The following is a 13,796-nucleotide window of genomic DNA, read 5'->3' as shown; positions in this document are numbered from 1 at the left end:
TGTTGACTCTGTTGTGAAGTCTGTCTATGCGTTTGCGTATATCGTATTAGAGCGACGTCTACGAACAGTCGCAATAATCGTATCATATCAAAACAACTTACGATTTACGAATCCAAATCAGTTATATTAAAACCATGTATAAGATTGTTTCTACCTCTACCAGGCCTGTTCTAGTACCAAACATATGTTGTTATATCCAATTGAAAATGTAGTTATTTGCAGCCTTTTTCTACATTTCAGAACACAAATTTGATATGTTCTCGCAAACATTTATTCCCATTCATACCAATGATTTACTTCAAGTTCAACGCGTCACTAGAAGCCAGAGGTATCGTCACGAGACTATCAATTATCTAATTGAAAGAGGATGTGACGTCGGAATCGCATTGGAACTGGCAAGGGCAGTGACATTTAGTTCGTCAATAATTCAAAGCCCTTTTAGCCTGAACAAACAACAAACCATCATCGTCACCGGCCCTTTACACATTGTTCATACAGCGGCAGCAGCACGCCACGCAGAGTAGCACCATACATACCATACCGAAGCATACCAACACGCAAGAAATCCGTTGGTGGCAGTGGTGGCGTGAATGTGTGTTGGAATTCCGACATCATATCACTAAAACCAGACGCCATCGATTTGTTCTGTGCCATTGAGCACATAATCACGATAGGGTGGGCACTGTAGCTGTAACTTAGTGATCCAAATATCGAGTGTCAATCATGAGGTTATTAGAGAAATCTATTGCACCAGTGATAGTTCGTTCAGATGTGATTTCATGCACGTAATGTCTTAACTCAAGCATCCACCCTATATACGCTATATCCCAGTCTTACCCACTATGGGACAGAAATAAAAACTCCGCGGAAAAAATGACAGCATCCATAAAAAAAATTATGGACAAGGACGAAAAGACAAAACATTCAAAGGATAAACGCTAAAAATTTAATTAAGCACTTCCTTTTGGCGAAACGTCCCTATTGGGTCAAAGTCTGCTTCTCAGCTTAGTTCTTATGAACACTTCCCCAATTTCCATTAGGAAGCGTCCATAAACCAAAGATCGCATAGTTTGAAGCAGTGATTCCCAAAGAGGGCGAAAATTTGTTAGCTTGAAATTGGGTTGTTTTGCGAATAAAATATTGCCAGTTCCTATAGCCTAATGGAACGAGTTCATTTTACTTAGTACAACACGATTTTATTGTGTTCCAATATCTTTGTTTTGATGGTCAAATTTGACATGGCATTTGACATCCTAAATTCGCTGATATCGGGCTTTGAAAGACCGCGTTGGCAGCTGTTGTTCAATCTTTGTAAACAACTGCATATACAGACCTGACACCTGTTTGGATTTCGATTATTTTGTGGTTGGAGATTTCGATTATGGAATAATCTAGATACCCTTCCTCTCTCCTCTTCTTGGCGTAACGTCCTCACTGGGACAAAGCCTGCTTCTCAGCTTTTTAACTGAGAGCTTCCTCTGCCAATGACCATTTTGCATGTGTATATCGTGTGGTAGGCACGAAGATACTCTATGCCCAAGGAAGTCAAGGAAATTTCTTTTACGAAAAGATCCTGGACCGACCGGGAATCGAACCCGTCACCCTCAGCATGGTCATGCTGAATACCCGTGCGTTTACCGCCTCGGCTATATGGGCCCTATCTAGATACCCTTAAAGGACCCAAATGATGTGCAAAAAAATGATGATGGGGGAATTTTTACAATGTTTGAAAATTATTAAAGTAATAGATTTTTTCCTCCTCTGTTGGGGGAAATTAAGCCACTGCATCCAATAAGCCAGGGAATTGAAAGTGAATTTCAGGGCCGTAGTTTCCTGCTCCGTTTTTATTCAAACTTTTGAGCCATCTGTATAGAATTTGATTGATCCTTGACGAACAGTGGGACCTCCGACTTCCCAATCTGCACGAGTTGTTTCGTGAAACTTGTAAGGAACATCATGGTTCTCTACAGGTTTCATCCAGTCTTTAATCATTTTTATTATTGACCTATTTTGGAAGTATTGTGAAATGCTCAGGTGACCTACAAGATCACCTGGGATAAACTTTTCAACTCGTTCAAGTCTCAGCAATTCCTTTTATGCTTCTAATTGCACGTACTCGTGCAACGGTAGCAGATTGAGAATCGCATCTAAAGCTTTTGATGGAGTGCCTCGTATCGCTCCTGTAACAGCAATGGACGCAAGACGTTGAATTTTCGCAAGCTTTGATTGCGTGGTAGCCTCTTTTGTTTTTGGCCACCATACAAATGAAGCATACGTCATTTTTGGGCGGATTATGGCAGTATAAATCCACATTATCATGTTTGGTTTCAGGCCCCACTTTCTGCCAATAATTTGATGCGTCTTGTCTCGCTTCCCTTTTTTGGTATAAACATAACTTTTACAAGTCTCCATTTTGATAGAACGTAATTCAATCTTAAACTAGCCTTGAACCAAATACACCCGATTCTTTTTTTGCACGGGCCTTGTTTTTGCTATAATTCAGTCAATTTTAAATCGATTCTCATGAAATATTGTACACGGATAGGAAAAATGCCTACATGTGTACAAAATTTCATGAGAATCGGTTGAAAATTGACTGAGTTTTAGCAAAAATCTGACCCGTGCTAAAAAAGAATCGGGTGTAGAGTAAGGTGGGGCAAAAGTTCGACCTTAGTTGATAATTCAACCTATTTCAAAAAATCGAAGCAGATGAAAACAAATAAATACCGTGAGGTGATTCTACCATCCATGAGCTAAAATTTTGCTGAACAAAGTTACGCCAAATGTCTTTTCAATTTTGAGTTACAACACTTTTTGTATGTGTGTGTTTTATTCGAACTCTTGCCCCACCACTGGGGCAAAAGTTCGAATCTAGTGTTTCTGGAATTTCGCTAACCGTAGCACACTATTTTGACACTTTGGTGATAGGAATACCTGAAACCACTTAATATTTGATGTTAGAACTGGAATACACTTTAAAATTCGATTTGGATTTTACCCAAATCAGGGTTAAATTTACTACACCAAAAATTAGTAGTTTTCCGCCAAATTCAGATAAAACAACTTTTTTTTCAACTTTAATCGAATTTTCTCACTAATTCCATCCCTCTTAGAGATAATATGTACATTTTGCAGAATTTTAGGTTTCTACCTAAAGTTGGCACATGACTCGAACTTTTGCCCCACAATTCGAACTTTTGCCCCACTATTTGTAAAATACGATTTCCAAATCTTTTTTGCAAAAAGTTATACATGCTACAGCATCTTCAAAATATACCTAGTTACGCCCCAAAATAAAATATCGAATTCGATTTCATTAAAATTGCATTCCATGCGTTGGAAGGGCCATCGCATGCTACAATTTTTTGATCAAAAACCAACATTTTGTTATAACTTCTCGAAATATTGATCAATTTTCATAATTTTTGGAGTGAAAGACTCTTTTTCAAAAAGGATTCGAACGACCTTGACACACGAAAGAAATAATTTGAATTGAGCTCAAAAACTTCAAAAGAAACTCTTGCCCCACTCGAACTTTTGCCCCACTTTACTCTATGCTATATTAACAATATAGGTCACTTCACGTTTTTACATACAACGACATGGAGAATGTTAGCAAATGATTTCAGCACCACCTGTTGTCAGAAAAAGTCAAAATTGTATTTTGATCAATTTTAGTTTACCGTGCAATGCGACATTTCTTAAAAAAAAACGTCAGGGATGTCGAAGTTTTTTTGTTCCCAAATAATCGATTAATAAATAATCGATTTACAACAACAAAACAAAATAATATTTCATTAGATGACATCTAGGAATATGTACAATGTACATCTATAGAAGAATGTGAATGCTCCCTCATTGTAACGACACCGAAATCGTTTAACATCAAAATTTTAATTTTCCATCCTCAAAATTAACTTATATTTTGCCCTGGGGCTTGCTATTTTCCTTTGACAGTGGCTTTTAACCCTCTAATACCCAAATTTTAGATTTTGATCTAAATATCATGTTTCGTCATCTAAAATCGATTTAAACATGTTTTGGAAGATGATTCTTTTTAATTCTTGATTTCGTGAATTTCAGTTTTTGATTTTTCTAATTTTTATTTTTGAACATCCCCACACTTTTATATTTTTCCTGGAAGCCAATTTGGGGAACGGATTTTTTAAGATGAAAACATTTTGAGATTTTATGATTATTGTTAAAATATTATTATTTTAATTCTTTTTCACAGAAAATTTTATTTTCCGTGTAATTTTAAGGAAAATAATTTTAGAGTGTATTCGATTCCCTTAAACTATTAAACAAGGATAGAATGATTTGGGAAAAATTTAAAATATGTTAATTGTAGCGATTCAATACAAAATAAACAATGACTTCTAAAAGGTGACTTAAACATCAATTTTTCAATGATTTTTAAAAAATGTAAATACGCTTTAAAATACACCAAAAACCATTTTGAGATATACAGAACAGTCCTAAATATCAGCCAAAAATATAAAAAAATTGATTTTCCACGAATCAAAAATTATAAAAATGCTCAAACTATACCTCGTCTAAAGGCGGGATTGGGTATTAGAGGGTTACCCAAGTAACCACAAGCATTATATCAGTGCACGAATTAGACCGAATATCAACCTTCGCAATGCGAAATGCAGTAATTCCACACTTGTCATGCAATTTAGATTGGCATTATCAATGTAATGATGCATTGCATTTTTCTTTACATTAGGGTTCATTAAAAGGTGATATAAGATAATTCAATAATTCAACACTGCAAAAACTGAATAAATGCAATGCACAAACTAGCAAAGTTTGCTCTAATAATGCAATTATCAAAGCTTGACTCTAATGGTAAACAAATGTAACCAAGAAGAGTGAACAACTTTACTCTAGCGGTCATCAACACGTCTGGTTCGGCTTCCGACCAACTTAGGGTCTGTGTCAATTGACGAATTAAAATTAATTTTCACTTAAACTTGACAGTTCGATAATTATTTCCTTAGGAGAACTGTCAAGTTTAAGTGTTGAACTGTCAAATTTAAGTAAAAATTAATTTTAGTTCGCCAATTGACACAGACCCTTAATCATCGTTTGAACCACCGATTTTTTTCAGAAAAACCTTTTTATGAGATTACCTTTTCTCTTCTCTGTTGGCTGCTATCACATGCCAATAATGATGGAAACCAGTATGTGAGCAGTATGCGGAGGGTGTTTTAATTTTCTTATATTGATTGAATATATTCTAAAATGCATTATGTATTTATCAGTGATTATCAGAATGTGATTACAGGGACTCTATTACATATGACAAAGTCGTTTTGCCCTCTACTGCAATGATTGAGACAGAAGAACAGTCTCCTTTAGTTAATGAAATATCTGTTGTTATCACTGCAGCAAAAACGATCCAAGGAGCCAGCGCGTATGGAACTCATCTAGCGGTCTTCAACAATTCTGGTTCGACTCCCGACCCAACGACAAAAAAGTAATGGTTAAAACATTCATGTGTGGGGGCATTAGTACCGCCGATAATGAAGCGGTGCTAAAAATAGATTTTTGTTTTGGTTTTTCGTGTTGCACGTATTTAGCATGTGTAAATGCAAATGTACAGCACATGCATTTATGTTACTTTAGCAATGGCTGTCAACGTGCTGCAATATGTGGCATTAATTTGATTTTAGTGGGGCCCTTTTCGACTTTAATATTGCTTCAATGGGGTGTTTAAAGTAATGCAGCATTATATTCACAATTTTAAATATAAATATATAGCAAAATTGATGCACTCATATACGGCTTCGTGGTTACTTGGGTAACATCATCATTCTTGATGCCCATGATGACATTTATCGAATTGTGGTTCGCATGTGTGGTTTTCAGACTTGTAGAGCTCGATAACGCGTTAAATGGTTTCTTGAATGGTTTACATAACTTTCACGACGAGGCCTGCACTCAAAATGTTAAGTTTTATATGAATAAAAAATCGACCAGAGAAGTACAACTTTTCGTGAGATCGAACACAGAAATTCTATGTTGAGGTCAAGCTAGATTTTATAAAACTTATAAAAACGGCAAAAGAAAGAAAATCGGTGATTTGTTCATTCGCGTTTTCTTTTCATTTTACAATGTGCTTCGGTTCATGTCAAATCGTACTTCAAGTATTTGGTTTTGGTGTGTTTAAGTTGAGGTGTGGGACCAATTAGGTAGGGGTTCCTTCCTATGTTGGTCACTTTAAGCTATAAAGGCAGCACCCATTAATTACGTTTATTCAGTGGCGATTGCCAAACCTCAAATCTACCTGTTCAACAAGCGTAAATTCTTGAATTTTCTCATCAAATTAGCTTGTAATTGGTAGACAACAGTGAAGAGAATTGTCAGACAAAAGAGGCACAAAACAAGCAACAAAGAAGGTGCGACGATTACTTTTTATCCCTACTGGTAACAGATAATGACATGATCTCGATTTTTTTTTTGTTGCAGACAAAACGAAAGCTGAATTTGTTGCGCACGTTTCAACTCGTGAATAATCAATTATTGCTAACTCAAAGTCGAAACTGTTTGATGGTAGAGCTTCACCAGAGTTGCAGTGTTTACTGACTCGAAGTTACTGTTCGAAAATCGCAATGCAAGGCTTAAAAATCTCTAACCTCGTGGTGTACGATGTTAATCCCATTATTTTCAAGTTGGGACTAACTTATGTCGCATGGGTTTGTTTGTCGCAACAAATACAGGTTGCGACATTGTCATTATTGTTGCACGATGGTTGAATTTTGATTCACTGGTAGAAAATGACGAGAATTGTCGTTTCCGTCCTTTTTCAATTTGATTCTGATTTCTCCGCAAATTCAAGATAAAAAAAAACACAGTATGCAAGACAAAGTTTGCCGGGGACAGCTAGTTTATTATAATTTCGGTAGGAAGAGCTCTAAAAATACCTGTGGAAATGCAAACAGAATAGTAAGAGGAGGTTCAGATTCTGATAAAGTTGGTTTAGCACGCCAGAAAATGTTAAAGAAGAGCTATTTTTTTTTTCTAATTTGAGTAGTTGAAAAAAAAACGATTATTGTTAAATCGATTATTTCAGAATAAATGGGCATCCCCACCATGCAATGCCAGCTTGACGGAATAAACGTCATTTGGATGGCACGTGCATTTAGTGTGTAGTAGTACCTCTTCTGCCGCTTGGTGGCGACACATTCACTAAAAAGGAGTCGCCAAAAATCGTAAGAGTGCCCTATATTGTTAACCCTTTATAAGGCAGTGGCAACTATATTGCCACCTACTGTTTGTATTTTTTTCTGTTTTATAACAATTTATTTCGGACTTTTTTTTTGGTTTACGCAACATTTGGGATTACTAACAACGCCTGGTATTTTTTTTAATACTAAATGTGGTAGATTAGAGGACTGGTAGTAGGCCGAGCGGTGACGGATGCCAGAGTGAAAAGAACTGTCACTAAGAATGGTTGCCACCCACCACAAATGGCTGACGAGGATCGGATCAGAGCCAAGAAAATGAATCAGTAGGGAATCGCGCTACTTGGGCGGTGGCTTCTATATTCGTCTGTTTTCCACTATATCTCAGTCAATCTTGAACCAATTGACACAATTCTTGGAATGCGGTGAGATAGGTATAGTATCTACCCGTGTACAAAATTTCAAGTCAATCGGTTCAAAATTGACCGAGTTACAGTGGAAAACAGACGAAAATAACAGACGAAGAAAACCACCGCCCAAGTAGCGCGATACCCTATTTAAAAAAATGAATTCCTGGATGAAGATGGAAAAATGCTAGAAAGAGCTGCTGGAAAAGGACCTCACCAAATCTACTACTTCTTCATGAGCAAAACCCCAAGGCAACAGAGAAAAATCTGCAAGAATAGAAAAGCCAGCCGACAGCTAAGCGACGATGCAGAATATGAAAGACCCGGAAAAGGGAGAATTCCCCGGTAATCGTCTATTAGAAGTGCGGGAGTAAACACGAAGAAAGTTGCTGTAATGCTCTTACTCCGTCACATTAAAGAGCCTTTGCGACTTGCAACAAAAGGAGATGTGGTAGATTAGAGGACTGGTAGTAGGCCGAGCGGTGACGGATGCCAGAGTGAAAAGAACTGTCACTAAGAATGGTTGCCACCCACCACACTAAACAAAGCTTTTACAACAATTCGGGAGTAATTTGTATTCTCAAAAATGGCTAAATTTAACCGCGTGAAGAAAATTAGCTCAAACTTATTGTAAAATAATAGATATGGTAAATATTTTAAGAAATTGTCAAATTATGGGTTGGCATGAGCTGAACTACACAGTTTAAAGTATGGGTTAAGCCCTCTAAAATGTCTTTTCCGGCTTTTTGTTGAAGTCAAAAGAAGAAAAGTACCCTAACCGGGCAGTGGCAACTATATTGCCACCTCAAAAGCTCGTTTTTGGGGTAAACGGGCAGTGGCAACTATATTGCCACCTAGATTTTTGAGTTTCTTTCAAACAAAAATTGTTTCGTACATGTAATCATGTATATAATCATTTCCATAATAGTATGCGTTGACAACTCTTCTAGTTTTTTCGGCCTTATAAAGGGTTAATATAGTATATTTGCTTGCTTGCTATCACGAGGAGTTTTGGTAAAAGCTCCATCGTCACGCTTCAGATTTCCTAATTCATTTGCATGATCTAAGCGTTTTTTGTACTCTAGCAACTATAGGAGCACTGTTTATGTTTTCACTTGTCAACACCCACGATTTTCGTATTTCGTTGTTGTACTTAGTCAGGGCTTTTCTGTACTGAGTCCAATCTCCCGTTTGTTTCGCTCTATTGAACATTTTATGAGAAAATTTTGATAAACTCTGTAATAGGATATCATTTTAACGTTTTACGTACTAGAAGAGAGTGGGAGAATCTTGTTGCTCCTCATAAAATAGTTTACTATTTTGTATCAGAACTTACTTCAAGAATCGTTCGTTTATTGGACCATGGCTCTGGAATAAGCGCCACTTCCAATCCTTCTTTTTTAAACCTTCGACTCAACAAAGCAGAATCACCTTTTGCGTGAAGAAGGTTTACCTGATCGAATTAAATTCCTGTCATAAAAAAAACATTTCCCACTTTTATTAAGCCTCGGAATTGAGACTTAAGAAAGGTCGCCGATTATCCCTGAGACAAACAAGGTCCACTGCGTCATTGCTCCGATTAACACAGTAAGGGCAAAATATTGTGGAGGGTGCCCTGGTATTCTACAGGCATCGTTAGCGGCTAGGTTTTTATCAGACTCGTCTAACCATTCATTCCTAGGCACGGTACACATTAAGCCGCTTGACACCATGAATTAGCGGTCGCCTGTTTGATGGACTTTTACGCCGTAGTGATATTCTTAGCCAGTTAAAGGAACTTCTACAGACACTACACGACTATCTAGGCTGATGAATATGCTAACTCTAAACTATAGATTCATCGATTGTGCTGAAATTTTGTTGTCGTAATGGGACTGATTTTTGTCTCATGTTAGCTAGTGTCCAGGTGTTAGGATCTGGTTGCTAACGATCGAATGCATTTTGGGAACAGCAGCATGTTAGTTTTTTTAAGTATTGTCAAATAATAAACAAATGAAAAATAAAAAAAAAAACAACACTGAACACCTTCAAGCAATTCTGACAGTAAGCCGTGAAAAGCGATATCAATAAAACAGGGATACATATGTACTACCAAATTTTTAGGACAAATTCTCACTTTTGTTGCAAGATTTCAAATTCTACCCCATCGCGCAATGAACAAACACAACAGAGCAAGAAGATTGCAGAATTTTTGTGTGCTTCCCACCTTCGTTACATTGTAGCAATGCATTGGAATCATTACTACCTACTAACATGGCAATTTTCGCCATCATCCCTCGGATAATAAATGATTCATATGGAAGAACCGAGCCCCGAGCATACCGGAATCAAACCGAGCACGCAGAAAACTATAACGTCTGTTCCGTCGACCTTGCTTGTTCTGTACTTCACCCCGCGGATAGATATACCTAGATGTTGTGTAGGGTAAATAAAAGCAAAGCGCAAAATAACTCACGTGGAAGCGGTTCTGGTTCGGCGCGTAATTATCGGCGATGGAAGCTGCAGATGGGACGGACTCGTCGGAATGCCGGTCATCGGTGGTTTGGTCGGCGTGGTCGCCGGCATGCCCACCACCACCGATGATGGCTTATCGTCGGTCGTGATTTGGATGTTGTTGGACATTTTCCTCTGGAACCTCCTCCCTCACGTCTTGAACAATGCGGTTTCTGAATGTGTGAATTGGATACTTCGCACCGAAACACTAATTCCACCGATCCAAATTAGCAAACTGCAATAAAACACTCGGCCACCACTGGGCTACTTTCACGGATCGAATAACAAACTTCCCTTAGGATATTCACACTAGCAATCGGAACGGAACATTCCCAGAGAGCGTCACTTTGATTTTTCTTTCCTTTTCGTTGAATGGCTTCTTCCTTATCCACAAATTCTTCCCTTTGGATTTGTCGGGCGCTGGAGAAGCCGACGAATTTGTAGCAATTGCACAATAGAGTGCTAATGCCGAATAACACACACTCCTGAACGTAATACGCGCCGTGCACTATTTGAATAATAAAGCCGAAAGCCGGTTTTTGAAATACGAAAAACAATAGATACCTGTTTGTTGTTTGGAAACCCCGTATCTGGTTCGTCGTACGCGAAATCACAAGAAACCGTTCCGGACCGAAGTTCAGCGAAGACTGACGAAAGCGAGTTTTTCTCTTGCGTGAAAGCTTTTCGGGTCGGACTCGGACTCGGAGTTCGGTTCGGGGACGGAGATGAAGAAGCTCATCGGAAGGGATGCCAGTACTTTTGACATTAGTTTTTCATAATGATGTTGACAATCATCAGAAAAATTATGAAATCAAAACCCTGATACAAATCTGGGTAACCAACATACGATCGTGACAGGTTTGATCTCCAGAAGCTGGGCTCAGCATAACGGTGTTTCAGGATGATTCATCCTTTGTTTTAAGGCCGGACGGGACGGTGGTTGAATCGTCAGCCATTGCTCTGTTTTTAGTAAGATGCAAATCTCAACTTCTACTTCATATTATTGACTAGAAATTTGATCATTCATTTGCTCACTTGTGGCGCACAATCGACTAAAGTTTCAGCTACGTCAGTGCAATGGAAATTGATATTTGCTTTTCCAAAATCGCGAGGCAAATTGTTAGAAAGAGAGGGAAGATAGGAAATATTACACGTCGTCCCGTGCGGCCTTAACATTTACGGAAAAATCAAATAAAGGAATTCCAATAGGCAAATTTGACGGAAGCAAACGATCACTTTTTTCTCTGGTGGCATAAGAACCCTATACAAAAAGTGACTCCGCAAAAAAGAGCCATGGTGTACAGCATACATTTTTTAAATCAGCTCGTGCACTCACATGAGCATGTATTTTGCAATAATTTCGATATGACAATCTCACTGGGTTTTATAAACCACCTTCAAATACCAAAAAATATTGATATTTTGCAAGAATGTGAGAGTACGAGCATTTCAGAAAATGTGCGTATGCAACACATTCTCTGTGCGGCATGGATGTTAACTAAAAATGAGTACTTTTTAATTAGAGAGGCGGAATAGATCTTGGAATGAGTCGTGTTACGAAATGACAATAATGTTGATGGCGATATTGATTCTCACGGGCTAGGGCGCCATCTCCTGTTAATATTTCATATATTATATAAAAACGGCTCGTAAAAGGGACTAGCTAACTTTTTGTGAAATTTTTCTTATCTAGATTCTGGCAACCCTGGAGTATGGTTGTATGCTTTTCATCGCATAAACCCAAATCGCCACAGATTCGATGTTTTCGAAGAGCAAAAGTTTCGATGCCATGGTACGCGGCAACTGGGTAAAACGAGCAAATTGAGTTCAATAAAATTTATTTTGCGGGAATTTGCTAACTGAACACGACAGACAAATCAGGCCGAACATTTCAATAGGTCCTATCTGCATTTGAGAGGCTCTTTTTATTCACTTTCTCTTTCAATTATTGCAATGTAATGGTACACTTTTCAACTACTTTTGCAGTACAAATTAAAAGACGATTGATTTGACCATCGTTCTATGCAAGGAGATAATCATAATTCAAATGGACAGCTGAGATATTAACGGAAGAGAGGAAAACCAAAGAGAGTCTCTCTTCTGCAGATAGGACCTTTAGACATGGTTGGCCTGAAATTGGAACCGTTATAGGGCACTGCACTGTTTTGATTTTGTATGGGATTTTGACGTTTCTTGGCCTTGTTGTTTACAAAATTTCTGTAAGAGTGAAAGAGAAGGGGAGAATTTCATGCAGTGCCCTATAGACCACTTCACGGCAAAATTCTATATTGCTGACTGCACCCCAAATTGGACTGACACAATAGTGTGCACACACTTTCAAAGTGTGATTGCAGCGCAGGGCCACGTCGGATCGAGTTGAGGTCTTCGGTGCACTTATTCCTTGTAAATGGAGGAATAAGTGCACCGAAGACGTCGAGACGACCCGAGGCAAATGTGCTCTTTTATCACACTTTTTAGGCGTACCAAAAAAAGTGTGATAGTCCAATTTGGGATGTAGTCTGCAATATATCTTGTTCGCTTTTTCAGAGAGTTTGAAAAATAACAGGACGAATTTGACAGGTGTTGGTCCTGTTGTTCTATAATTTTTCGTAGGATATAAAGAGAGCGATTTCCTGATGACGTCACCGTCTCGGTCACCGTGCATTGGAGAATTCCTGAAATCGTCGTTCGATTGAACAGCGAGACAGTAGATAACGGATTCATCGGTTTTAACAAATTTATCGTGTAGGAGCAACACGTGCGAAAAGTTCCCATCTCACGGTGTGCTGCCTAGCATACTCGGGTGAACTTCCGATGCTTTTTCAGAAGAGTTCACCGATACCCCTGCCGATACCGAACTACAGGTCAACCCAAATTTATGTTCTATTGACAACATTCCATACAGGATTCCGTACCTCCGTGGAATTGAGCTTATACTAAAATTTCAGAGGCCCCACACAAAAAGCACAGAGAAACAGACGTAACACTTAGAACAAAATTCATTAAAAAACATCGTCACGAAAACGTAATCGCCCAATGCTAAACGCACTGTGTTTGGCCGGGCCGCCACTAGATGGCGGTAGTGAGCAAACGTCAAACAGGAGCAAAAACGATGCCAGCGCCGCGAGTGGTCGATCGACCTACTACTGAATGTTTGAATCAACCGTTAAAAAGGTGATCGATGGGAAGCAATGAGAGTGTGACGTCTGTTTCTCTGTGCAAAAAGTGTGGCATAGGGAAGGTTAAGGATGAAATTCCACCCTGAAAATGTGCATAGTGCAGCTCATTTTCATATAAAACCCGCGGGGGTTGAAAATGGTAGATTTTTGCGTGACGTAATTAATGAACGCTTCCTTAAGTTAGAAATCTTAAATTTTGCTAGAACGAATGGAAACCATGAAATTGAACGGCTATTTCCAAATTTGCAAAGTCCTTTATCTTTGAAGTAAATTCACAAGAGTCATACACATTTTGTTTAAATTTAGCAATGGCGATTAAAAGTAGAGGTTATGTCGTGAAAATTTAGAAGCTTGAAAGGGAAATCAGGCCAAACATTTCAATAGGTCCTATCTGCATTTGAGAGGCTCTCTTTGTCAACTTTCTCTTTCAATTATTTCAATGTAATGGTACACTTTTCAACTACTTTTGCAGTACACATCAAAAGACGATTGTTTTGACAATCGTTCTATGCAAGGAGACAATC

The 13,796-nt window shown here is 38.3% G+C and overlaps 1 protein-coding gene across 1 annotated transcript in view; it reads right to left on the bottom strand.

Moving 5' to 3' along the window:
• The window catches only part of LOC115254188 (cold shock domain-containing protein CG9705), an 89,509-nt gene extending 78,771 nt beyond the window's left edge, over nucleotides 1-10,738 (bottom strand). The window contains exon 1 of the mRNA XM_029874766.2: nucleotides 10,056-10,738. Coding sequence (XP_029730626.1) covers nucleotides 10,056-10,222 — 167 coding nt within the window. The 5' untranslated portion in view covers nucleotides 10,223-10,738. The remainder of the gene's footprint in view (nucleotides 1-10,055) is intronic.
• Nucleotides 10,739-13,796: the final 3,058 nt, after the last annotated feature.

The sequence above is a fragment of the Aedes albopictus genome, chromosome 2 (genome assembly GCF_035046485.1).
Source record: "Aedes albopictus strain Foshan chromosome 2, AalbF5, whole genome shotgun sequence".
NCBI lineage: Eukaryota > Metazoa > Arthropoda > Insecta > Diptera > Culicidae > Aedes > Aedes albopictus.
This window is presented reverse-complemented; position numbering and strand designations above follow the sequence as displayed.